This window comes from Natator depressus, chromosome 2, assembly GCF_965152275.1.
Source record: "Natator depressus isolate rNatDep1 chromosome 2, rNatDep2.hap1, whole genome shotgun sequence".
Lineage (NCBI taxonomy): Eukaryota > Metazoa > Chordata > Testudines > Cheloniidae > Natator > Natator depressus.
The window spans coordinates 80151523-80177351 of record NC_134235.1 but is presented as its reverse complement, the minus strand read 5'-3'; the positions used below and the strand labels follow the sequence as shown (position 1 = coordinate 80177351).

At 42.7% G+C, this 25829-nt stretch overlaps 1 protein-coding gene across 1 annotated transcript; it reads left to right on the top strand.

Moving 5' to 3' along the window:
- The first annotated feature begins 302 nt into the window (after positions 1-302).
- Positions 303-25829, top strand: GATA6 (GATA binding protein 6). Its single transcript, XM_074944510.1, has 7 exons — positions 303-399; positions 1630-2540; positions 8069-8235; positions 12039-12164; positions 13284-13371; positions 13460-13566; positions 24305-25829. The coding sequence occupies exons 2-7, from the start codon at positions 1649-1651 to the stop codon at positions 24470-24472; spliced, it is 1548 nt and encodes a 515-aa protein (XP_074800611.1). The 5' UTR covers positions 303-399; positions 1630-1648; the 3' UTR covers positions 24473-25829.

Sequence of the window (25829 nt, the reverse complement as noted above, 5' to 3'; positions counted from 1 at the left end):
GTCGCTGATCCCCTTTTGTAAGCATTTGCCTGACACGGATATCTCTGAAAAGTGGTTTCTGATCTCTATCTCCCCCCGCATTCAGCGCGCGTCCCATTGTGCCTGCGCTGCCCCTCACGCCAGCGCTGGGAGCAGCGGTGCGTCTGTCCTGTGACTAGCGCTGGGACTGGCACCCCTCCGGAGCGCAGTGTTTGTTTAGGGCTCACTGAATCCAATCAGGACTTGCTGGCTGCAGTTTTCCGGCAGGGCTGTGAGAGGCGCCTCCTCTCTCCTTTTTATACCATGAGCCGCTCGCAGTAGCCGCTGGACTCGAGTTTGCCGCTCTCCTCTCTCCTCGCTCACTGGATTAAAGCCTGCTGAGACCAAAGCAAGGAAGCCAATGCGAAGCAATCACGAGAGGTTTGCTTACTGATTTTGTTTCTTCTTGTACCTCTTGATTTAAAACACGATCCGGGCTCGCTGAGGGTTCTGCTGGTGCAAGAGGAGTTGCTCTGGACAGACTTCTGATCCCTTTGCCTGGAAGCCTTATCTACCCGCCCCTTATCTCCTAGTTATCTTGCAAAGGGAGAGACGTATTTTGTGCCTGTTTGCAAGGGGGGTTTGTGTGTTGGGACTGATATTCATGTGGTTATCTTAAGAGCCCCGAGGTGGTTTGGGAAGCTCAGAGAAGGAAACTTGCGCGTCCACTTTTGTTGCTTGAGCGGCTGACACTTCCCCCTTCTCCAAACTCTCTCTGTCGCTTTCTACCCCTCTCCTCCAAGGACTTGGCACTGGGCTGGGCTGGGGGTGTGTGTGGCCTGTTTAATACGCTCGCGGTGTGATCTCCGCCGGGGGGCCCGGCTGGTCTGACGTGCAGCAGTTTGAGTTTGTTGATTGTGGATCGGTGCCATTTCCAAGGTGTGCTATAGTGGGTTTGGACTTGCAACTCCACAGGCCCGGAGTAAGTGGCGCAGGCTGGCACCAGCTTCCTCCGAAAGGTACATGCCCCTCGCCCTTAGCAGATCGCCTCTCCTGGGTGGGCTTTGCACACCCCGTCCCTTTTGCGACCTTTTGTCTGAAACAAACAAAACCGAGGGAAAGACACGGATTGATGGAACGCCGTGGGTCTGTTTCCCCAGAGCTATAGAGAACCTGCCCCGTGCCATTGCTAATCGCTTTCCCCGTGGAAGGAATTCAGATGACTCACGCATCGGAAAACAAGGAAGGGGCGCGTGGGTAGCCGACAATAAACGGGGCTCTCCCCTTCCCCTCTCGTTTTCGATCTGCCACCCAAGATAAGGTGGGGACGCACAGCCTGGTGCCCTGCTCCCTGCCTGCTCTACCTATTGCTGGGGGCAGCTGAGCCCGGGCCGCTGGCGCGCCCTGCGAGGAGGCTGCGGGGTTGGGGTGGGACGCACGCGGGGCTGGGGGCTGCGGGGTGTTAATGACCTTTGCCGGCTGATCCTTATTCTGCCCGGGAGCCAGACAACGCCGCCCAGGCGACAGGAGCTATTAGAGGGTCCCCTCGCCCCCCCCCCCCCAGCGGGTCTCAGCAAAGAGGGAGACGCTGGGGTCTGTTTGCTAACTGGATTTTTTTCTTCTCTTTTGTGCCCCCCCCGGCTCCCCCCCACCCCCCCATCCCCTCCCCAGAGGCTAGACGGGGACCTGGATGGCCCTGACTGACGGCGGCTGGTGCGTGGTGAAGCGGTGCGGCGCGGACGCTGGCGACTCCTCCTGCCCCTTCCCCGCCAGGGAGCCGGGCCCCTCTCCGCCCTCTCCGGCCTCTTCCTCCTGCTGCTCCCCGGGCGAGCGCGGCTCCTCCAAGACTCCGCAGCACGAGCCCGAAGGGACCCGGCCTCCTCCCGCCGCCGAGGGCAGGTCCCTGCTCGCCCCCTACGTGCACTTCGGAGCCCCCCACGCGCCCAGCCTGCCCAGCTGGGAGGACATCCTGCTCTTCACGGATTTAGACCAGACCAACAAGCTGCTCTGGTCCAGCCGCGGCTCCAAGCTGAGCCCCTTCGGCGCCGAGCAGCCCGAGGAGATGTACCAGACCCTGGCGATCTCGGCCAGCCAAGGGCCGCCGGCCCCTTACGATGGATCTGCCGGCAGCTTCATGCACTCCACGGCCAGCTCCCCGGTCTACGTGCCCACCACCCGCGTGGGCTCCATGCTGCCCAGCCTCCCCTACCTCCAAGGCAGCGGGGCCGCCCAGCCCAGCCACCCGGGCAGCAGCCACTCGGTGTGGCCCCAGCCGGCCTCGGAGAGCCCCTCGTACAGCAACGGCAGCGGCTCGCACCCCTCGGGCCGCTTCCCTTACTCCCCCAGCCCGCCCATGGCCAACGGGGCCTCCCGAGAGCCGGGGGGCTACAGCAACAGCCTCAATGCCAGGGACCAGTACAGCCCGCTGGGCAGGCCTCTGAACGGATCTTACCCCGGCCACTACCCCTCCTATGTGGGACCCCAGCTCACCCCGGCCTGGCCCACGGGACCTTTTGAGAACTCCATGCTGCACTGTCTGCAAAGCCGAGCCACCCCGATCCCGGTGCGGGCTCCCAGCTCAGGTAAGAGCGCCCAGGCCCCGCCACGGGCTGGGGCTGGGTGAAGGGCCGGCCAGGCTCTCGAGGGCTACAACAGGAACGAAATAACCCGAGGGAGCGAGAGCGAGGATTTCCCCGCCAGGGGAGGGGAGCCGGGGCGGCATTTTTTGTCTGTGGCCAGCCTGTCTTTTCTGCTGCAAGGCTGGGAGCTGTGGTCGCGGAGAGGGGAGGAAGTGACAGGGAAGCAGATGGCACTGAAGTATAATTATTAGTCCTTATTTGTGTATTCTCTGAGGAGGAGGTCGGTGTCTTTGGAGAAAATGTGAAGATCCTGGGGCGTGGGGTTTGTGGGTTTTTTAAAGGGGAGGATAAAGGTGCCAGGAGGAGCCGTTGTATTAGCACAAACACAGTCTTTGAATGAATATGCCTAAAGTTTGCTGAATAGGAATCCTAAAAGGCCGCGGACCTTCAGGTGTCTTTTGGAATAAGTTTTCTCTCCTGAGTTGTGTGCAGGGACAGTGGTTTGGAAGGGATCAGTGGAAGTATTTTGAGACCCCCCCCCCTTCTTTTGGTGTTTTTGAATAGTGTGGCTTTGGTGATAATGGCAGGCAGGGGGCCGGTAATACAAAAGTATCTTTTGGAATAAACGTTACTGCCTTGCTTTTTGTATTTTTTTTTTAATGGCATCAATTAGAAGTATTTTCATCGGCGTTTTAAGCCTGGTCTTTTTTTTTTTTTTGAAAGAAAAGAAAAGAACTGGTTAATGTAAGTCACTTCCAGATGTCTCTTTATTGTATATTCGTGCTTCCCCGTATTAACATAATCCGATTAAGAAATAGTGAAAAATGCAGTGTAAATCACATCTTCTATTCGAAATAAACGATTCAGGCACATTACGGAGACTCGGTCAATGGATTTTTGTGATTTCCAAAGGCAAATCCAAAGCCAGTTAGTGTTAGCAATTTTTAAATTAAAATCAATGGGAATTTCTGTTTTAAAACCGCTGGCACAGTCAAGCTCCCAGTGGCGGAATGTACGGATGGAAGCGTCTTTTTAGCAAAAGAAATTATGCGCGTCATTAAATTAACTGTGGGGTTGAAGACTGAGTTACTTTGCGATGATTTTTGGTTATTGCAATCTCTTCAATTTCTTTCAGTCGGACTATAATTTTGCGCTTGCGTTTGCCTGTCACTCTACTAATAAATATTTTATGCACATGGATTCAGTACAATTTTCCTTCTAAACAAGAGAAGGAACCACCTAAAAATCTTTTCGTCGCTCGATAAACAATCTTTCTCCAGTCCCCCAATGCAACATATTTGATTTAGGCATTTTAAGTCCCACTCTCGTGTTTACTAACGTGACACAGAGAATGAAGATGATTAATTTTTTAGAGATAGCAGTGAAAGAGCAAAGCAAAGCAGAAAACCCTCCTCCTCTCATGCAACACGAACGTTGAGTGTCAGGACTTTCAAAGTTGAAGTGTAAAACACGGTGATAACCGGCCTGGATCAAACCCGCAAGGAAGCAATCGTATCATCTGCCTAAGGAGAGGGTTATGGGAATGGAAATGCTCATAGACGAGTGAGGGCGGAGGGGAAAAGGCTCATGGATAGGTTTGAAGAGGAAGGAAGGAATGGGCAACCCTAAACAGAAAGAGGTTAAGGAAGAAGGGTTAGATCTGCAAGGAAGGGCGAGCGGACACATTTCTGTCCCTGGATCTCTTTCTGGATCACTGATTCTCCTTCGAAAATACCAGATGTACTTTCCTTATGTATTCCTCAAGAAACTGATTTGATTCTTGTTTCGTTTACACAATGTTAAAACGATTAAGTCGGTAGTATATCCCTCCCTGGTCCCTACAACCTTGTCTTTGGAAAAGCGGTGATAATATTACACGAAGTGTAATATGTTTAATTCCTGATTTAAAACGGCCGGGAAAATAGCTCAGCTAATTTCACGGGGTACAATTTAATGTTTCTAACGGTATTCCCCCATAAACTTTCCTGAAGATCAGTTTTGTGACTAAAAAGGTGTGGGCATGTGCAAGACGGGGGGAGGCATTGGCTGCTGGAGATACAGTCTTCAGAGCGGGGTTAAGGTCTTCTTGTGAAGGAAATAAGAGACTGTAGGCAAGATCCAGACTAGGAACAATCAAAGTGTGTGTGCATCCGAACTACAAAGCGCAGGTGTCCTGTCAGTCACCAGACCTCAACATCTCTTTCTTCTCCCCTCCTCCCCCAATCAGGTTTAGACTAAATTCAGAGTAGCATGTGAATGCAATCTGTTTATAATGTTTGTGAGCGAGGTGATATCTTTTATTTATTGGACCACTTCTGTTGGTGAGAGAGACAAGCTTTCCCGCTTACACGGAGTTGTCCTTCAAGTCCGGGTAAGGATAAACTCTGGGTAAGCTCCAAAGCGTGTCTCTCTCACCAACAGACTTGGCCCAATAAAAGATATACCCTCACCCACTTTGTCTCTCTAATATCCTGGGACCAACACGGCTACAACTACACTGCATATATTTGTGTGAGAAATATTATCTCAGCACAAATAACCTTCTGTATGGTTTCCCCATCAACTAGTTTATTTAAGAAGATGTCAAGGGTCTAGTATATGCTTGATATAACATTTAAATAGAAGCAAATAAACCGATTAGAGTCCTCCACAAATTGAGGTTCTCTTATGCTATCCATTCTTAGAGTTCCAGCCCCTAGCTTTAACTCAGAAACATCCCCATTGGCTTGGGCCTGTAATATTATAATAATTATGGCACTTAAAGTTCTGGGTGCTTGCTGTATAATACAATAACCATAAACGGATATCACAAATAAAATGTACAATATCTACTATAGATTTGTGTAGGTCTCCTAATATTTCCATGAACGCTCTTTTATTCGCGGGTGGGAACTCAAAGGAGAGAAATGCCTCTGTTGGAGAGGAAAATAATGGATTCGGGGAGATTTGCACAAAGTTTAAAAAAAAAAAAAAAAAAAAACCTTAAACCCCACTACCGATTCCATCACATCACTTCCGACTAATGATAAAAAGTTTTCTGTTTCTGCAAGTTAGACTCCCGCATTTAAAATGGATCCAATTATAAACGTTTTATCAAATAAAAAGATCAGCGCTCAGAACACATGCAGTGTGTGTAATCAAGCTCTTTGTTTAAATGTAAGGCAAAGAGTATCGTGGAATTCTCATAATTTAACGGAAACAGAATTCTCATAAATAATACAATGACAGAATTCTCATAACTTTACTTGTAAGAGTTTCTAAGCTTTTACTGAACAATTAAAGTTATATTCTTTTATTATAATTATAAATATATCTAGCATGGATTAAGGAAAAACTATTCTAAAGGCTAGAGATATATTACCTCCACAGAATTTCTTTCCATAGGTATGAAGGTAACATTTTAAAGTAAACAATTGGAAAAAATAACTGTTTAACTCCAGTGTCCTTGAAGCCTTAAGCATTTTACTGATTACTGTATTCAATGGCAGCTTTTAGTGCAAAGATTAATAAATCTTAGTGATGTGTTAAGAGTTACAAGCTGACAGTGTAATTTGAACTGTGATCTCTGGACTCTGCCATGTTCTGATTTCATTTGAACTTGTAATTTTTGTAAATGAAGGGAGGAGAAAAATTTGCCGGGAGGGGGACCAGGGAGGGGGAAATACAATTTCTTTCTAGGCGAAGTACGTTTAGTATAATCAAACAGTTATATCAAACCCTTATTTGACATTTACAAGATCTCTTTCACTTTAGGGAACACAAAGCTAATATGTGAGACATAAAAGAGTAACCTCAAGACGAACAAAGTCAGGTAGAACAGGGCATTAAAAGGAGCGAGAATCAATTATGAAGCTACACTTCTGCAACAATGGCTTCCTCCTCTCTTAAACTAAGAAAGTGATATAGAAGTAAAACATTTTAAATTATCTCTGTATAATATATGCGTGTGTGTATATACACACACACACAATTATATAAATCAATATATATATATATATTTGTGTGTGTGTATATATATACACACACATATATTGTACAGAGATAATTTAAAATGTTTTAATATATATAAATTGTTCTCTATCTTTAAAATATGGAGAGATGAATCAGATAAAAGAAAGGGTTCCACAGGAGGAAATGTTTGGTTGTTATAGTTGGGATTTATTTATTTATTGCCTAACGTGTATCTTTATTAACTGTTTAGTAATTAATAGATCCCTGTGATAAAACGTTAGGTATTTTTCCACTTAGTATATTTCTTAATAATGAGATTTAGTTTCTCTCCCGCACACACAACACTAATCGTTGTCTCAACTACAGATTTAGTAAAATCCAGTTAGCAAAGGCTTTTTTTATATTGAAGTTTTAATAAGTTGTAAAGCATTTTTTTCAGTAAGAATCTAAAACGATCAAACACTTGCTCAGTCGTGAGTGAGAATTATTTGACAAAACTAACTTCACTTCCAATTTACTATGATTACAGTTAGACTCCCAAGTGGACTTTGGAAGGTGGATATTTTGGCAACGAACATAAGAGTTTTGAACACCAATCTCTGCCCTGTGTAAATACCTTTTAATTTATTGCTTCTTTCTATACAATAAATAAATAATTTAAATAAACACCGCGAGCAATTCTGATTGAAAATAGATTCTGTTCAATATAGGCAATATACTAAAGGTTGGTAAAATTCTGAGATCCGAATAATTCTGCCAGACTAAACGAAAATTGGTAAATATCGCACTGTGTGATTTTCAGTTTCAAATGTTCACGATTGCATCTTTAACTGACCCAACCGCCCTGTCCTGCGGGTTTTCACTATGGCAAAATTCTCGTTGTGATCAACGTGCGAAGGATCGGGCCGTGGGGGGGAAGTCCCACCCTGTGGGTTGTTAACACGATTCTTTTTTTACTGTGTGGCATTTTGGTCACGCTCTCTCACGAGAGGAACATTTGTATCAAGGCCATGCGGGCTGAAAACATCATCAGGCGGTGTTTTAAACAGCGCTGACCTCAGTGGTGAGAGATTCAGAGTCGCGCCTGCAGCTGCGTTGTGGCCGGAGGAGCTAAGGGCTGGAGACTGGGGGGGGTCAGCCTGGCCTGGGGCTTCAAGACCGCGAGAGAGCCCCCGGGGACAGATGGTAAACGGGTCACTTTGATTCGTCTGCCCAAGGCGCCTTTTGCTGCCACAGGAGAGCCGTGACCTGAGCGTGTGCTAGGCTCCGAAGAGCAAATGACGACGCAGGTTGGGGGGGGGGGAAGGGGGAGCGCGGCCGGGGTATCTCGGTTCAGCCGGGCCTTGCACGACTTCGCTTTAAAATGGCTCTGATGAGGATGAGTCAAAGGGAGGAAGCAGAGGGCAAAGCTCGCTGGGGCTGGGCAAGTTTCCTGCCGCCGTCTTGTTGCGCAATGCCCCCAGCCCTCCCCGCAGAGCCAGCGATCTCTGCCCGCTGATTTCAGCTCGCTCCCCGGGGTCTGACAGCAGGGGATGGTTGTATTGTTAACTCGCCTTCCTTTGACTGTGTCCCCCTCCTAGACCTGCTGGAAGATCTGTCCGAGAGCCGGGAATGTGTGAACTGCGGCTCCATTCAGACCCCTCTGTGGAGAAGGGACGGCACCGGCAACTATCTGTGCAACGCCTGCGGGCTGTACACCAAAATGAACGGCCTAAGCAGGCCCCTCATCAAACCCCAGAAGAGAGTGGTGAGTGAGTGAGCGCCAGGCACAGACGGCTGGGAGCCAGCCCCATTCCACATTCCAGCCCCCCCCCTCAGAAACTGGAGTCACACCTTTTGAGTGTGAACGGCTGCTGACGTCAGAAGCCTTCAAATACCGACCCCCTGTTCCTAGGGCTTGAGCCTGCAGTCCTAGCTCCCACAATTTGCCCTTTAGCTCCCTCTGCCCACTCACACAGTCCCTGATCCTGCCAGGAATGTAGGGCTCAGTCCTGTTCCCACTGAACTCAGTAGCAAGACCCCCCCATTGACCTAACTATGCAGCGACAGGCCTTCAGTGCCCACAGCTTTCATTGCTCAGCACCTTGTAGGCTCAGGGTGACCCTGTCCTGACGGGCAGAAAATGAGTTCAACACAGTGGAAAAGCCCCTTTAACGTGGGTGAAGTGGCAGACTAACCTGTGAGAAGATGTGTTAGCCTTAGCCGGTTATGCTGTAACCTAGGTTCCCCCTATGCAGCCCTCTTGCTGTCCTTCTAGTGCTTCAGTCCAGCGTTGCTGCCTGGCTCATCTTTAGGTCATAATTATGTTGGAGCATAAACAGGGGAAATAAGAGTTCTCCCTTTGGGTGTTTTTTTAAAATTGATAAACCCCCATCAAAGAAGCAAAGCAGATGTTTAAAAATACACACTGAAAATACTGGAAGTTTCAGTTTTTCGCAGTGTTGAAAATTGTTTGTCCAGGGGGCTAGAAATTCTTAAAGATCTACCTTGTTTGTGAAGAGCTCATTTCTCTGGATCTCTGGGATTTTTGTTTATATAATTCAAGGAAAACCAATTGCTTAAACAAGATAAAAGCCTTTGTTTTTTTGTTTTATGCCTAAAAATGAACCATAATTTGTCAAAAACGCACATTGAAACCCCGGGGGGAACAAACACTACAGACCAGAACCCCATTTTATAATTCAGCACTGGCACTGAAGAGGGAAGGAGAAAATGGAACAAGAGGGAACTGCAGACAGGTTTTAATAAATCTGTGTTGAGGACAGAAAAGAAAGAGAATTCTCCTTTCGATAATTGCCATTAATGGGATAGTTATAATAAGTGATGTTGACATAATCCAAACCAGGGCTTGGACCCCCAGTGTCTGAAGACAGTGTGACAAACTGATCAAGCTTCAAGACCCCTTCAATCACCCCAGCTGTTGCAGTTCCTTCATATTTCTATTGTATAAAAAGAAATGCCATTCTTTGTTAAACAACAATTCTATCACCATCCACTACAACATTTTCTGTAACTGGAAAAAAAACCACACCTGACAAGCTTTTAAAAGCCACATTTTCTTCATCATGTCAACATTCATCTAGTGAAATGCCTGCTCTTAAGCCAAATAATTCATTAAAAGCAAAAGTTAATTACTGTTGAATGCTCAATTTCTTAACTGGTTATTTAGCAAATTTCATTAAGTAAGACTAATTAGCAGGAAAAATGCAGCACATGGGGTCAGATCCTCAGCTGGTGTAAATGATCATAGCTTTCCTAACTTTAAGGTCATAGAACAGATATACTCCAGCTGAGGATCTGGTCCATGGTGTTCCTGGTTTTCACTTTTGTGTGTGTGTGCATTGCAGCAATTTCAATCTGACACCTCAATGAAACAAAAGTTTTACAGTGTTCTATGAAAAATATAGTCATAATCGATTCCAAATACATACAACCAAATTATATATTATGTATGATTGTATATTCATACATCTGTAAGTATATATAAAAAATGGTTTGAAGATGATAAGCATGTTTTGGCCCTTGTCCTACTATTACTGAAGTCAGTGGTAAAGCTCCTGCAGCAGGAAAGCCAAGATTTTTTTCCATTTTAGTGCCAAAACTTTTTGAAAGTTAAATAGTTTTTTAGATAAATTAGATTTTACTACAACAGCGATGCAGAAAATTATAGAAAACTTTCAATATAAAATATATTGAAACTTATGCTAATTTTCATGCAAACAAAAATAGAAGAAATACAAAAAAATTGTGGTAAGATCCAACTATGTAAATTTTAGAAAATGCAGCATATACACTGGGGCCAAATCCTGTTCACGTTACACACACACAAAACTCTCTTGATTTCAACAGTTATTTTGCTTTAGGAAGGTAAGCAGAATTTGGAAGCAGTGTGTATCTTTCATTTTCTTTTATTAATTAATATGACAAATTCTGTTTCAGTACTAATTATTTGTTACAGTACATTCCGTATTGCCTTAAATTGGTACCGACTGAAACCACAGCTTGCTGATTATCTTCAGTATGCAATCAGTAATGACTTTTAGATTCAAAGTTCCCAGTCAAAGCAATTATATTTAATTTATAATTCTCTTTACAACTGTGATGTAAAGTTACAGCTCACTACTTAGTTACACAAATGGATAGAATTCAAGAGACTTGACTATAGCTCTGAAAAGTACTTATCATTCTGAAAACATTATTTTGTGTTTTCTGTGTGGCAGGTGTGGTATCAAAGGTCTCCAGATATTTCGAGCAAACCAACAGTAAATGATACAAATGGAAAGGGCCCAAGAAATTAGTTTTTGTTGTGGACTCTTTCTTTATGGTCATGATGGGCTGAATGCAGTGCACTGAAACTGACTGCTCCATGCAAATCTTTTCAGCCTGCAAACATAGCTAGTCCCAGATTTTTTGACATTGCAATACTTTGTAAAATAACAGATTTATGATGTAGCTGGAATTCCTTGCTTGTGATGAATGTGAAAGAGAGCGCTTGTTACAGGAACTTTTATAACCCATTCACCTTCATTTCAAATATTTATGAGGACTGGCTTCACTTATGATATATAGTCTGCAGTCATAAAGCTCTTTGTTATATGGTATTTTCTGATATAAGGTTGCTTCATCTTGGCTCCAAACTCCACCGAAGAGTGTCATAAATGGCTTGTTTATAATATGGACCTTGCTGTCGCACACCAATTTACTGACTTCCTAGAACATTCACACAGAGAGAGAGAGCACTGTTCTGTAAAGCATGTTCCTGAAGTATGTTGTTTTTCACTTGGTGATAAATATGTTTTTACAAAAATGACACTGTTTGTTGTACATATTAAGTCCCTTTGATATCTGTTCCATATTCCTTTTCCATGTCAAAACAAAAGTTTGCAGCTGACAGCCCTTCAGGTGAAGTTCAGCTTGTGAAAATTGAGCTGTCTTTTTGCTTTAAACAGAATCCCTGCCATACTGGAATGTTCATTTTTCACTGCTGATGTAGGAAGGTCATTAAAAGAAGCTGATTTTTCTCAAACCAATTTAAGGCAATGCTTAAAAAGTAGGCAATTTAAGGCAACACAAAAAAGTGCTGCGTCCAAACTATTACTTTACAGTAGCACATTGTGAAAAGGGAGAGTGCTCCACTGTGCACTGCCCCGTTTTCATTTGGATGGAAATCTGTTGAAATCCTTTCATATCCAACCTTATCAGAGGAAGTGATGATATCCCATGATCTGGACACACAACTGGTGATCAGAAACTCCTGAGTTCTAATTTTACCTCTCCAGAATTGGGAAAATCACATTACCTCTTTGCATAAGTTTCCTTGTTTATAAAATGAGGATAATAATACAGACACTCTGGGGTGGGTGGAGGGCTTAATTAGATTAGGTTGTGAAGCAGCTTACAGAAGCTGAATGTTGTCATACTGACTTTGTATTACACATAGCTTTGGTAAACCGGTTACCAGTCTATTCCTCTCTCCAGCTGTTAAGTGGCAAACTACACTTGTTTATATTTGTTTGTTTATGTTTTTGTTTACTTGTGCTTGTCCCCTAGCCTTCTTCGAGACGGCTTGGTTTGTCTTGTGCCAACTGTCACACCACAACCACAACCCTGTGGCGTAGGAATGCAGAGGGCGAGCCAGTATGCAATGCCTGTGGCCTTTATATGAAACTTCACGGGGTAGGCAGCTATTTCAGTCCACATTTGATTCCTGTTTCGTAAGGACCCAGTCCTCATATGGAACATCCATTGACTTCAGTGTGCTGAGCACTAACAGGAGCAGGCTCCACGGGCTTGAGTCTGTGCTCATTGAAGTCAATAGCAAAGCTCCCTTTGACTTTAATGTTGCAGGATCGGAGCCTAAATGAGGCTATCTTAAAGATTCTGTAAATGTATGTTAAATTGAAGAATAAGAAAAAAATTATTCAGAATGGCACTAGTTAGTAAATTGTTGGTTATACTTTTTCAGCAAATGTAGAAAAATAATGGTGTAAGAAAATAACTGTACTGTGAATATAATGGAATCCATTTAGCTCTAGACTCTGGGAAATCTTGTGACTAAAGTTATGCACATGTATAAGGCTTTGAAGGATTGGGATTTTAGAATTTATCAATACTTTGTCCAGCATTTTAAAAAAAGAAATTAAGTGATGGTTATAAAACATGATCATATCATGTACATTAATTGATTATATTTTCCAAAGCTATTTTTAATTGGGTAAGTGATATTAATTTTGAATACATATTTTCTGTTTCAAAGGTATGTTATTTGTGCCTTTAATGACCCAGACTCCAAAGCAGCTATTTACGCATTTTCTTGGTATAAAGATAAGCTTGAATACATTAGTTCACATGGATAAATACTTAAAAAGAATATATATTACGTTTTAAAGACCCATCCTACAAGCACTTAGGTCAAGGCCTGTTCATGCACAACTGGAGTCAGTAGGAACAGGATTGGGCCCTTCATGTGTATCTGTTTTCCAGGATCAGCCTCTAAATCCTTAGGATCCAGTCCTGTTGTCCTTACTTAGGAAAATCTCTGGCTGAAGTATATGAGAGTTTTGCCTAAGTAAAAACTTCAGGCTTTTTGGAATCACTGCTAGAACAGTGGAAAAATTAGGTATTTTTTGGAAAGTAGAGTCTATATAATCATAAAAATGCTTTAAAGTGTTGATTTCAATTGATTTAGTTGGTAGCACCATTTGATCTTACGTTAAAATTTGGTTTCTGCTGAGTGCTGTACATGAAAAACTTTATGATCTGTGTTCATTCTCCCCACCTCCCCCCCCCCCCCAGGTTCCTCGGCCTCTTGCCATGAAAAAAGAAGGAATTCAGACTAGAAAGCGAAAACCAAAGAACATAAATAAGTCAAAGACATGTTCTGGTAAATATTGTAAGACAGGATATTTGGATGTAAGGTTTTTGTCATTCTGGAAAATATTTGTTTCTAATCAAAGTTACTGCTGTTGCAGGTAACAATAATAATGCAGTTCCTATGACTCCAACATCCACGTCTTCTACTAACTCAGATGATTGTAGCAAAAATGCTTCCCCTAGCACACAAACTACAGCCTCGGGGGTAAGTGATAAAAAAGTATCTTTATTTGTAAGCAAGCTGATCGCTGTACAATATGTTATCTCAGCTTTTATCTTATCTAACAGTACAATAATCTAAACAAACTTTTCAGTTTTGTTAGCTGATACAGGAGCAAGATTTTCTGAGGAAATTACATATAAATGTAAACAAAACGACAAGCTGGAGTACTTTACAGACCTCTTAATTAAGATCTATATAAATTTTATGATTAAATCAACCAAAGCTTACACAAAAACATTTTGTTTTGAAGAGTTTAAATGGTTTTATCTTAAAACTGTTTTTTTTAGACATAATAGCAATGCACGGCATCGTGACAACATCAATAACATTAGTGCACATAACACAAATTCCTTGAATGCTGGCCAACATGCATGTATAATTCAAAGCACCACCCATCTCATCTTTTCCAAAAGTTATTTAAAAATGTGTGCATGCATTACACACACACAACTCCCTCCCCCAAGTGTAATTTAAACTCCCACTAAAAGCAACAAAACTCAGTCCTGAGGTCTGTGTACAGGCAAGATGAATTGAGATGTGCACTTAGGGCCTGATCCAAAGCCCACGGAAATCAATGGAAAGATTCCCACTGGGAGTGGAGGCTGTTCAGTACTTCACAGGACTGAGCCCAGGAAGTCCACTGAACAATATATTGTTTATTTCAAACTCTTATTTTCATCTACACACCACACCTTCTTACCACCCCTCAGATCAGCATTTGGGATAATACATACTATAGTTAAAGTTGAAAAGTAGTTTAATTTATAACCTCTTTTATTTATCTACACCTCCCCCCCCCACACACACCGTTGCAGTCTTCTGTATTCTTCATTTACTATATCATTTACTTTAAAAGATACCCTTAGCATGGCTTTCACTGTTCCTTTATTACTAAAAAGAAACTTGTTTATCATAACTCTTTTTTGGTATGTTTCCCGATCCAAATTCCTTTCCGTGGTTTCTTTCCTGAAATATGCAGTTTCACCGTAAACAAAACAAAAACAAAAACAAGTTTTGTTGTTTGTGGACTTATTTACAACAATCCTGCTCAGAGATGCTGGACTTTTGTATCTGATGCCAGCAAGCGATGTTATTAAAAGGCTGTATGTGACACGAAAGAATTCAGAGAGTTCAAACAATAAATAAAATACATTAAAGGAAGGGAAATTTGAAACTAAAACATAGGTCTAAAATGGAAAATGATTGGGTTTCAGGCTCCCTCTGTGCCCTCCCCTCTCCCAAACATTTGATAAGAAAATCCACTTAGATCTAAATTCACCACTAACTTCAGTGGCATTGGATGAGACCTAAACCAGTAATAACGGCAAGTAATCTCCCACTTGTCCATTTTGAACCATGAATGCACATTATAAGAATTGAATCTGTGAAGTAGTTGGAATAATGGCATGTACTATATATACCCATGTCCACGCACTTGATCTTATAACCTTGTTTGCTTTAGGCAGTCAATAATTAACATGTGAAAGGAACAGGAGAGGCAAGAAGATGCAAGCAGAAGGTCATGGTCTTTATGGCTTGATCTTGCTGCCATTGAAGTCATGGGGCGCTTCACCATTAACTTTAGTGGAAGTAAGCTCGGTCTCTGTGTCTGAATCACAGGAGTTGGTGAGCATGCTCAGGACCTGTTGAAGGCAATGGGAATTAAGGGCATTCAGCATCTCAGAGCAATGGAACCTAAATCTGATCACATGTAAAAAAAATTTATATTAATGCCAAGCCTCTTTCTCCCTCTCCACCCATTCAGATATTTTTTTCATGAGAATTTAGAGCTGATGGATTGATGGCCATTCTCTATTTATTATTAGAACAGGTACAGCCCAGACATTAGCAGTTCAAGCTTCCCCCTGCTGATCTACCTGTATCAGCTGGAAGAACTGCTCATAGGGATGACTCCATGCCTATTTAGTCCTCGGTTTTTCTAGCAAAAATGTTGTCATTTAGGGCCAACTGTGCTTTTGGTGTTTTTGTAATGTGGACACTTGTTCACTGGGAATTATAATGAACTATATATTCCAACAAACTCATTCCATGTAGCTCACTGTATTGACACGTTTTTGACTGCCCTACTTCTTATTCTTTGAGGAGTAGAAAAATGCTAAATTGACAAAAAAGAACCAAAATACATTAGGGAAAAATATATGAAGTTTTAGAAACTATTGCCTGAAATTCATAGAAATGTTATTGCTAAATGAATCATTTAGAGAAAATGAATTCCTTTGCTGGTACAAAAGTAATTTGTTATGCTTTTGCAAGGCTGCCAAAAGAGTTCCTAGCAATGTGGAAATCTAATGGGAATGAAATTCAGCAGAATTTGTTTCAGCAAGATTCATTTTCAGCCCTACCTTTTCCGTTTCTTTTAAAAGTAAAATAATGGGGGAGGTGGGTGGAGGGAGAAGGTTCTTATCCTCTGAAAGGCAGTTACTCAACTGAGCAGCTTTGAAACTGCACATTTCATACAGGGAATTTTACTGGCTGCCAGCCTTGAGAAAAGACGATGGCTTAAATGTTGATTTTATGCCCCTAGTTGAAGAAGTTAAAAAAATTAAAACATATGATTGATTAATAGCAATGGGCATGAATTATAATATTTGGATCCAGCTCCAGACTTAGACCATCCCAATGTTTGGAAGTGTTTGCATCTGAGCTTTTGGGATGACCCATTATAAAGATGGGGGTTCTTTGCAAAATTCACATCTGGATCTAGGGATTTTAGTTTGGGCCCATTTCTGTGTATAAGTACTGAGTTTTCTCCATTGTTAATATGGACCAGCACCATTTATAGGCTATATGAAGTTGCTTTATATCCTTATAAAAGAATATTTGAAACTTTCAAAACATACTGCCTCTATATCTTGAGACACGTCATCCCACTGATGCCCCCCCTTAGGTGCACAGAGGAGAAAACTGCACACAACAATATGCTGAAATAAACTAATATAAAATGCATGTGCCCCAGTCCACACCCTTCTGTAGATGTGCAGAGGCTGCAGTGGGCATGGTTGCCAGCAGTATTCCATTACCCCATTAGGACAAAACACAGTGTAAAGACTGTTACAAAGTCTGCTCTTTATGGCAATAGATGGAGTCTCCATGAGCCAGAGCTGATGTCAGTGAGGATACAGCAACAATGAGGGAATTCTCCCTTCAGTAAAGCGTTGGGCCTATATAAGAGCTGAAAGAGGCCCTGAACTCTGTGGCAAGAGGAGCCACTACAGCACCTGGCATTGGGATTGCTATGGCCATTGTGTCTTGGGCATAAAATATGGCACACTCATATAGCAAGCTGTCTGGATGATGTAAATCCACATCAGAGCACAGCAGCCAGGGCCCCACTTCTCCTGTTGCCATTTGTGCAATGAATAGGAATCTTGATGTGCCAGTGGGAACCAATGTGCATCACAAATGGTGCCTTGTAAAGCAGCCTGGATCGTGTCTAGAAGTGCTGTCCTTTACATCTGTTTTTTTACTTTGGGCCAGTAGAGACCACATAGGGGAGCTTCTTCTGCCTACTTATGCTCCCTGTGGAATAGATATGATCACCCTTTTTGCAGCATGCCAGTACTTTGTGCGTCCAGTGTCCATGAGGAGCACCTGGGCTTGCTTTCACGGGGACCATGATGGTGCTCTACATTTTGTTGCAGCTTATGCTCCTGGACAGCACTTCCACTCTTTTGACGTTCAGCCCGCATCATGGGTGGACAGAGACTGACTGGGTCCTTTGTCTATGTTGTCCTGGTCATGATAAATTTTAAGCATAGCAGGCCAGATATTGCCCTCACTTACACCCATACAGCCCAAGCAATATTCTGGAACTGAAGAGCTCATTCCTGTTTATCTGGTAACTGAGTGGGTGTATGTAGATATATGTGTCCATTAATGCATAACAGTGCAATTTTGTGAGTCTGTGCAGCAAAAAAATGGAGTCAATGCCGTGTAATTTAAAATCTTAAGGACATTTTTGTTTGTTTGGTTTTGTTTATTAATGAGCGGAAACGAACACAAAATTTTTCTCAGAAGGGCCATACAAATAAATATTGTGATAGTCTAATGTCGGGCCTCGTCCTGCAGTCCTTGTGGAGGAAAAACTCCCATTGATTTCACTTGTAATTTTGCTTTTAGAAGGATTTCAGGATTGGGTCCTTAGAGTGACAATAGCATGGACAGCAGTCTTGCCAGGCTGGAATATTGGCTGTCTTTTGGAAATTAGTGACATATTAACCATAGATTTATTTTGGTATAATATAAAGGAGAGATTAGAGTAAATGTAAACTTACACATTTCTAGTATAAGCAAAAGGAGTAATTACACCAGCATTAAAAATATAATTCTACATAGTGGCAATGTCACTGAATCAACAGAATTCCATTTTTGTTATATTCATACTTTTTTTGAAGTCAATCATTGTTAAGACAAGATTACAGCAGAAAAGGAAACAATAGTATTCAGAAGAATAATATTCAGAGAACGTGCTATGGATAGGCAGGCTCACAGGAGAGCCACGGACACTGGAAAATTAAGGGAACCCCCAACGTTTACCAAATCAGGTTTTGTGTAACAAAGAACTTTTGTAAGCGTGCTTTGAATAAATAAAGGTTATCACTGAAGCTGAGCCAAGCCAGGGCAATGCAACAGGGTGCACATCATTTATCAGTAGAGACTGGCTTACTATAGATCTAGCCATAAACCAGTAACACCTAGAATTGATATAGCACTTTAGATCTTTAAAGCCCTGTGAAAGTATTAACTAAGGGGCAGCTCATGGCTCTTGGTTAATCCCTGCACCCCTTCCCAAATCTCCTCCACAGCCTCTTTGCATCTCCACTGCCAGCATGGGGGCGGGGAGATAATAGGCTGCATCTCTAGTATTCTCTCCATCACCACAATGCAGATTGGGAGGAAGTGGATTGAAAGACGCTGGGAGTGGGTGGAAGCTTGACTCTGTCCCCTGATATTATGGCCTTCACAGCTGAGTCTGTGCATGGGGTTAGTCATCTGCCACTGGTTTCAGGGCCAGTATTAATAGTTGGTTACTTCCCCCTGGAACAAGTGGGAGCAGGGAAGGAATTCTGCCTCTCTTAGTCGGCAAGGCTGCCTCTCACAAGATAAAACTGGCAGCAGATTTTTAGGCTTTAGTGTAAAAAATGTATGTAGTGGTATCTGTCTGTGTCTTATATTGTTGGGGAGAACTATAAGCGCAATGCCAGTTAGGCAGAGGATTCACTACAACTTTGGGATCCCACCCTGACACTTCAAATTCCTTGATCTTCCTTCTCCAACTCTTCCAGCCTGACTCTATTCAGTTTCTGCCTCTTGGACACAGTCTCACACTCTCTCTCTGTGCCATGGCTGCTCTGAATTTGTCCCCAAAGACCTACACATGGGGTGGAATTCACATGGGTAACTTAGGCTGAGCGTTGCAGTACCCAACGTTTAGGTGTCCTGCTGCCAAGTGGAATTCTCTACCCTGAATTAGGTGCCCAGGTTTCCTATACAAGACCTGGGGAGAGTTAGGTGCCTGAAAAGGGGATTCAAAAAAGCCAGCTCGCTGGGCAGGGAGCTGTCTAAGCTAGCCAGTAGGAAATGCCAAGGAGAGGGAGTCACCTAAGCACCACCTCTCCGAGCAACTTAGGAGTCACACTTTGGATCCTCTCCTGGAGTCAAACACCTAAGCCAGGTCAGCTCTGTCTCCCGTGGTTAGAGCACATGGTCAGGATGTAGAAGACCCGGTTTCAGATCCCTGCCTGATGTGAAGCAGGGATTTGACCCCAGGCCTCCCGCCTCCTTGGTCTATGGCAAAGGTTCCCATAATTTTTTTGCTGCACCGACCTTTGGAGAGTCATGCCCCATGTACACTCACTCTGTACAGGGGAAAGGCCCAAAGGAGGGGACTTGGATAGTGGTGAGGTCAGAGAGGCCCAGGAGGTGGGGGGAGAGGGGAAAATCCCCATGTGACTAGTGAGCTGCAGGGTGCCTCCCCTGCCGAGGGGGATCAGCTGCTAGGGCCAAGGGGAGGGCCCTGTGGGGAAAGCATGGATCCCCTGGGGTCAGTTTTGGGCAAGGGCTACTTAGCCTAAGAGTAGCTTCTTAGCCCCATAGGGTGAGGGGGAGACCAGAGCCACGGAGTATGAGGGGATTCTAGTTCAGTGGGCAGCAGATCCAACCTCAGGCACTCCCCTACCTAACCACACTCGCCCTGGCAGCAGCAGATCTCCCTGGTCTCCCACCACCCGGCAGAGCTACCACCTCCCTCCCCAGGCCCTGCTCCCCAGAGCAGCTCTCCCCTGGCTGGCCTGTCACCCCCCAGCAGAGACCCCATATCCGTCATGCCCTGACCCCTGCTTCCCCAGCAGAGCCCTCCCCTTGCCAGTCCCCCTCCCCCACACTCACAGCTGTGCTGTGCCCAGTGTCAGAAGTGGGGCCGCCCAGGATGCCCTGGAGGATGGGGCAGCAGGCCCTGCCCACAGCCCAACCCACAGGAAGATGCTGGAGTCCGGGGACCAGCCTTCTCCTACTCCCCACCCCCACCCCCACCCCAAGGCACTCTCATCCCCCTGATAAACTCATCATGCTCACCCCCAGCAGAGAAATGGGTTGAAATAATCCACAATAATACATTAATAATTAATGTAATAATAATACAATAATACAGTTCGGGGACTTATAGCAGAGATGTTTAATCACGAGCAGACCTGCGTAACCTAATGATTCAGCCATGGGCATTTCACCACGTAAAGATTATTTTCCATGTCTCACTTTAGGAACTCCCCAAATTGAATTTGTCATGCCATTAACTCGGAGTGGTTTCTAAACTAAGCTGCCCTGCCCATCCCCCTCCCTCCCACACCTTTTCTCCTCCCCCACTTCATGCTGGCTCATTTTAGGAGCTGGACCCAGTCTGGGTCAGGCACTGATATGCAGCCTTCAAGCCGGAAGTGCCTCCGCATTCTCTGGTATCTGCAGGAGCGTTAACAGATAAGCCACAAATGGGAACACAAAACAGATCTCTCTGCTCCACCCTTATAGAATTGAATCAGGGAAAGAGTGAATTACTTTTTCCAGACAAGGAAAAAGCAGGTGAGCTGTTTACCCGAAGGAATAATAGCAGCAGGGAGAGGTGAATGGGAACCTTTCACACTAATTTCTAGTGTACACAATCTTTGCAAAACTTGTTCAAATTTGAAAATATTGTTTTCCTGTAGTTTAAACTCTTTCCTCCCAGGGAGGGTGAATGTATTTTTAAAAATGTCTTTCTGGTTAAAGAGGAACCTATGTTATATATTATAGATATAAAAGCCTCTTCCCAAAGTGTAGGCTGCTCCAAGACCATTAAAGCAGGACAAATACAAGGAAAGTCCTGGGGAAGGAGAGGAGACACCCATGGATCTGACAGCACACCACCAAAGGAAAACATTATCTTTCTTTTAAATTTTATATATTGAACTTACTTGTCCTTTATTTATCAGGGCAGTGGGCTTCCACCCTGCGCTAGCTAAGTCTCCAGGCCATTTAGCATTCTGCTGAGATTACCAATAAAGAGGCCAATTAGACTGGTTGCTTTTTGTGATGTTCACTTCAAATTGGAATGAGAGCATCAAACGCTTTTCAGATGGGCCACTGACCAGGCATCAGTTAGTAAACTTTGATCACTAATGACAGAACTGGATTTGAATCACCAACCTAGAGGGGAAAGGCTCTGTGATCCAAATCTTGCCAGACTCACTCAGTTTTTTACTTAAGCAAAACTCCCAAAGATTACAATGCGCGTTTTGACTGGGTGCAGTAAAATTGGTTATATCCCATAACCAATAACATAAGCTCTCTGCTACCACAAGAGACTTGAAGTAAGAATGACAAGGTGGTTGAGGTAATATCTGTTATTGGACCAACTTCTGTTGGTGAGAGAGACAAGCTTACATGGAGCTTTTCTTCAGGTAAGTGCTGTGTAAGCTCAAAAGCTTGTCTCTCTCACCACCAGATGTTGATCCAATAAAAGGTTATTCCCTCAGCCACCTTGTCTCTCTAATATCCTGGGAGCAACATGGCTACCTCAACACTGCAACAACTATTGAAGTAAGGATAGCAGCAGCCATGGTTGCTATCATTCATTCCTTGCACACCCAAACTCCTATTGAAATCAGTGGGTTTTGCAATATGGTATTATTATTATTATGTGAAAAGGCAGTGCAGCATTCAAACAAATTATTAGCGCTGACGGAAAATTTTCATACAAAACATTTTTTCCATCGGAAAATGGCATTTCTCTGAGGTTGAAACTTTTCACGGGAATGTGTCAATTTCAATGACATTTTGGTTAGAAAAAAAATTGTGAGGAAGCATGTTGATAATGTCCAAACATTCTATTTTGACATCTGAAATGGAAGCTTTATTGGTTTGAAATGACGTTTTGCTTCAAAAATGATCATGTATTACAATTTTTTAAGAAAATGAAACATTCTGATTTAATCAAAATGAAATGTTTTGATTGACCTGAAATAACTTTTTTAAAAAAACTTTTGGTTCACAGAAAATTTCAAAATTTGGAGCTTTTTGTTTTGATTTTGAAATGTTAGAATTTTCCACTGAACAGAATTTCTGGTTTCTGATCAGCTCTGCAAATTATCCGTAAAATGTCTTTTCAGGGGGGCACGGGATTCTGATGTAAATAAAACATTGTGAAACATTTGAATGATGCCAGGGTAAATGGACCTTTTAAGAATGGACTTAATTTCAGGAGTAGCAATAAATCTGCATCATAAAGTGCACTGTTTTTGATCAGATAACATTTATATCACCCTACAAATATTTATAACAGTAATATAATTTTGTTTTACTGAATAGCAATATAATATCTAATAAATAAAACATAAAGATAGCAGGAGAAATAAGCATACTGTCTTGTGTTACCTATATAACTGGTTGGTGGTCAAAGTCAGATCTTCTGAATTATTTTTTATTAACATGGATACTTTCTGAAGTACTTCCAGAGACAATTCTTCTTCAGGTTACACCAATGGACCCTCACTAACTTTCAAGAGCTCTGCTGAGGGGGAAACTGGACCCTAGTTTACCACAGGCAGAAAATATCAGCTGACCACAAATACCTCTTTCAATGGAAAAAGAAATTTAACCTGGGGCAAATTTATCTCTACTGGTGGATATTGCCACCTTTCACCATGAAGACTCACAAAGCATTGTGGGAAGCCGCCCTTGAACAAAAGTGGAAATTTCCATAAACATTTAGGCGAGTCTCTGCTTTTTATATATGAGAACTGCTAGTTTGGCGCCGCTCCAGGTGAAGATCTGAGAGATGGGCCTGAGGGAGGTTTTCCTTTTGTGTGAAATGATTGGATTAAATATGTGTACTTTCCACTTAAATAATGGGCAGGCTATTTCCACAGTCACACTGTCAGCTATTCCCTTTTATAGGAATTTGGTCCAACAAGTATCCATTTACAAGCAAATTAAGATTTTAAAGTCAATTTATCCAAGAGTTAATTTCTCATGAAGTCAGCTCTTAAACATTTCCTTTATTAGGTGAAATGTTGCCTCTTTCTCTATCTGGCACTGAAGTTTTCCTTTTCAGCAGATCTCCTAGGTCACATGGAAAAAGTGGATTGTTTTTATCTTTGGAACTCTCAGCTTCTCTGTTAAAATAAATGGACTATTATTAGATTTCAGAGTCACATCCACCAAACCTTCCCTGTGGTTTGTCTCACTGATTTAGATCTTTGTAGGTTGCAGTGGATAGGAGGGTTGTAACAAATCCATGCCCACTGAGAACTTTGTGGTTCAAGCTCACCATAACCAATCCAAACTTTATGGTGACAGCAAGGATGGAGCTAAGACCGTCTTGGTTCAAAAGCATAGGCCTCTGCCACTTGAGATAAACATGAATCTTTGCTAGCTGTCAGCAGTATGGGGATGATGTCATACATTTGAGTGGTTCTGGCCAAGACTGTGAGAAGTGACTAATTATTTTGGCTACCTCTGTTTTTGGGTGCCCACTTTTTGAGGCATCTAAAATGAGTTTAATTTTCAGAAAGTTCTGAATACCCACTTTGTGAAAGTTAGGCCACTTAAATTGTCTCAAACTAGGCACCCAAAAATGTAGGCACCCGAAATCAGTAGCCATTTTTGAAAATCTTGACCCATGATTCCATCCAGTAGGGGGCACTAGAGCACACCCACCCACGCACTAGCACATTACAATCTAATCATACTAATTTCCATTTCTTTCGGCTTGTCCAGCTCTCCCTTTTTCTGGTAGATTATTTCCATCTTTTGAAAGATAATCATGTAATATTTCCCAAATACTGATAGCTCTTGAGGTGGGACGATGCCAACAGAAGGGTCCGTTATATACTGGGGAGAATGCGCTGGCTGTCCTGATGGGTTTTTTTTTCAATCAGAGGTTTTGAGGTACAAGAGCGGCAGAATGGGGTCAAATCCTGATCCTTCATACAAAGGCCAAGCAAATCGGCTCTGCTTGGAGTCTGGTGCACCCAGTGGACAATAACATTTCTGCAGAATTCTTGGCTTTAGAAGCATTGCACATAGAACACTTACTTCTAGTAGCTTTCATGGAGCTCTGGCTCCATTTTTCACAAAGGCAAATTCTTTTCAGCTCTCCAGACTCCCGATTTGTTTAATTGATAGGACTGAGTTAAAGCACACTTATGTTTTTTTTCCTGTTCTCCAGGCGGGTTCTTCAGTGATGTCTGGCCAAGGAGAGAGCACCAGCCCTGAAGGCAGCACGCTCAAGTATTCAGGTCAAGAAGGGCTGTACACAGGAGTCAGCCTGACCTCCACAGCTGAAGTTACAGCATCGGTGAGACAGGATTCCTGGTGTGCCCTAGCTTTAGCATGATTCAGAGAAGATGAATCTGGATACCTGCACTGGGCTGCAGCCTTTAGACGTCCACACTTGTTTTTGTTTTGTTCTGTTTTATCAGGAAGTCTGAGCAGCAGGGAGAGTGCTGGCTAGAACATTCCTCTGATGTTGTTTTTGTGCCTTAATGATAGAGGTGTTTTTTCCAAAGAGGTTCTGCCTTAGCATCCAGCTCTTCATCTATGCAAGAAAAACAAGGGAAAGTGAATCTCTCCCAGGGTAAAATGAATACAGCCAAAAAGAGCACCCTAGAGCTTTTGTTAGGTTCCAGAAATACATCTTCAAGAAATCCAGCAACGCTGCCTTTTTGATTGTATGTTTGTTTTCACTCTCTCACTTCTCCAAAGAATTTGATTGGTGTAGTCATCTTTTGGGAGGGAGATAAGGGAAGCCTTTGATGATAAGGGATAGTGAGATAAATTTAAGAAACCGCTAATGTGCGTATTGCTTGTGCCAATGCACACATCTTGAACTAAACCTTTGATGCCCTCTCACAGGTCAGTTCTCTTGTTAGCACTGTCCGTATCCAGTATGCCTCCATTACTCTGTCATTTTCCTGCATCAGAGTTCAAGTACACCCATGGAGGAAATCACAATGTTTGGTACAAGTCTCTCAAGGTCGAGTCCGTTAATGAGATCTTTTGTTTTAAAATATTTACTCACTTTGCAAGACTGCATTATAACTTTTAATGTACACTGTGACTGAGGTTTATGAAAGTTAATATTTTGTGACTGAACTCTATATAGTCAGTCAGAATTTGTAAACAGGGTAGCAATCAGATATTTTTCTTCCATATATAAAATAATTTTTTTAAAAAAAAGAAGTGCAATTTGCGTTGCAGCAATCAGTGTTAAATCATTTGCATAAGATTTAACAACAGTTTTTATATGAATGAATGAATGTAAACATTTTAACTTAATGGTACGTAAATAATTTAAAAGAAAAAAGTTAACTAGGCATCCTTATGCTTTTTTTTTATTGCAGCAAAAACATCCCACTTTCTGTATTTCCAGTTGTTAAAACACAGTTTTCAAGAACAAACCTTCTCTCAGGAAAAACACCCTTATCCATTTACTCATAAGTTTTGTGCAGAAAAGCAAACGCATCCCCAGTGTTTTGCCATTGAATAAGTATGTGCTGGAAAGATACAAATTGCAATGAAACGTTACTACCTAACTGATACATATGTAAATACTCCATAAGATATTGAGGCATCTTTAAGATTTAGGATGCAATCTGTATAGTGTGACTGACCCATAGTTAGGTTGGTTTACATTGTTTTTTAAATGGGATGTCATTTGGAAAGTTGTTCTTTCATCAGAGCTTTACAAATAA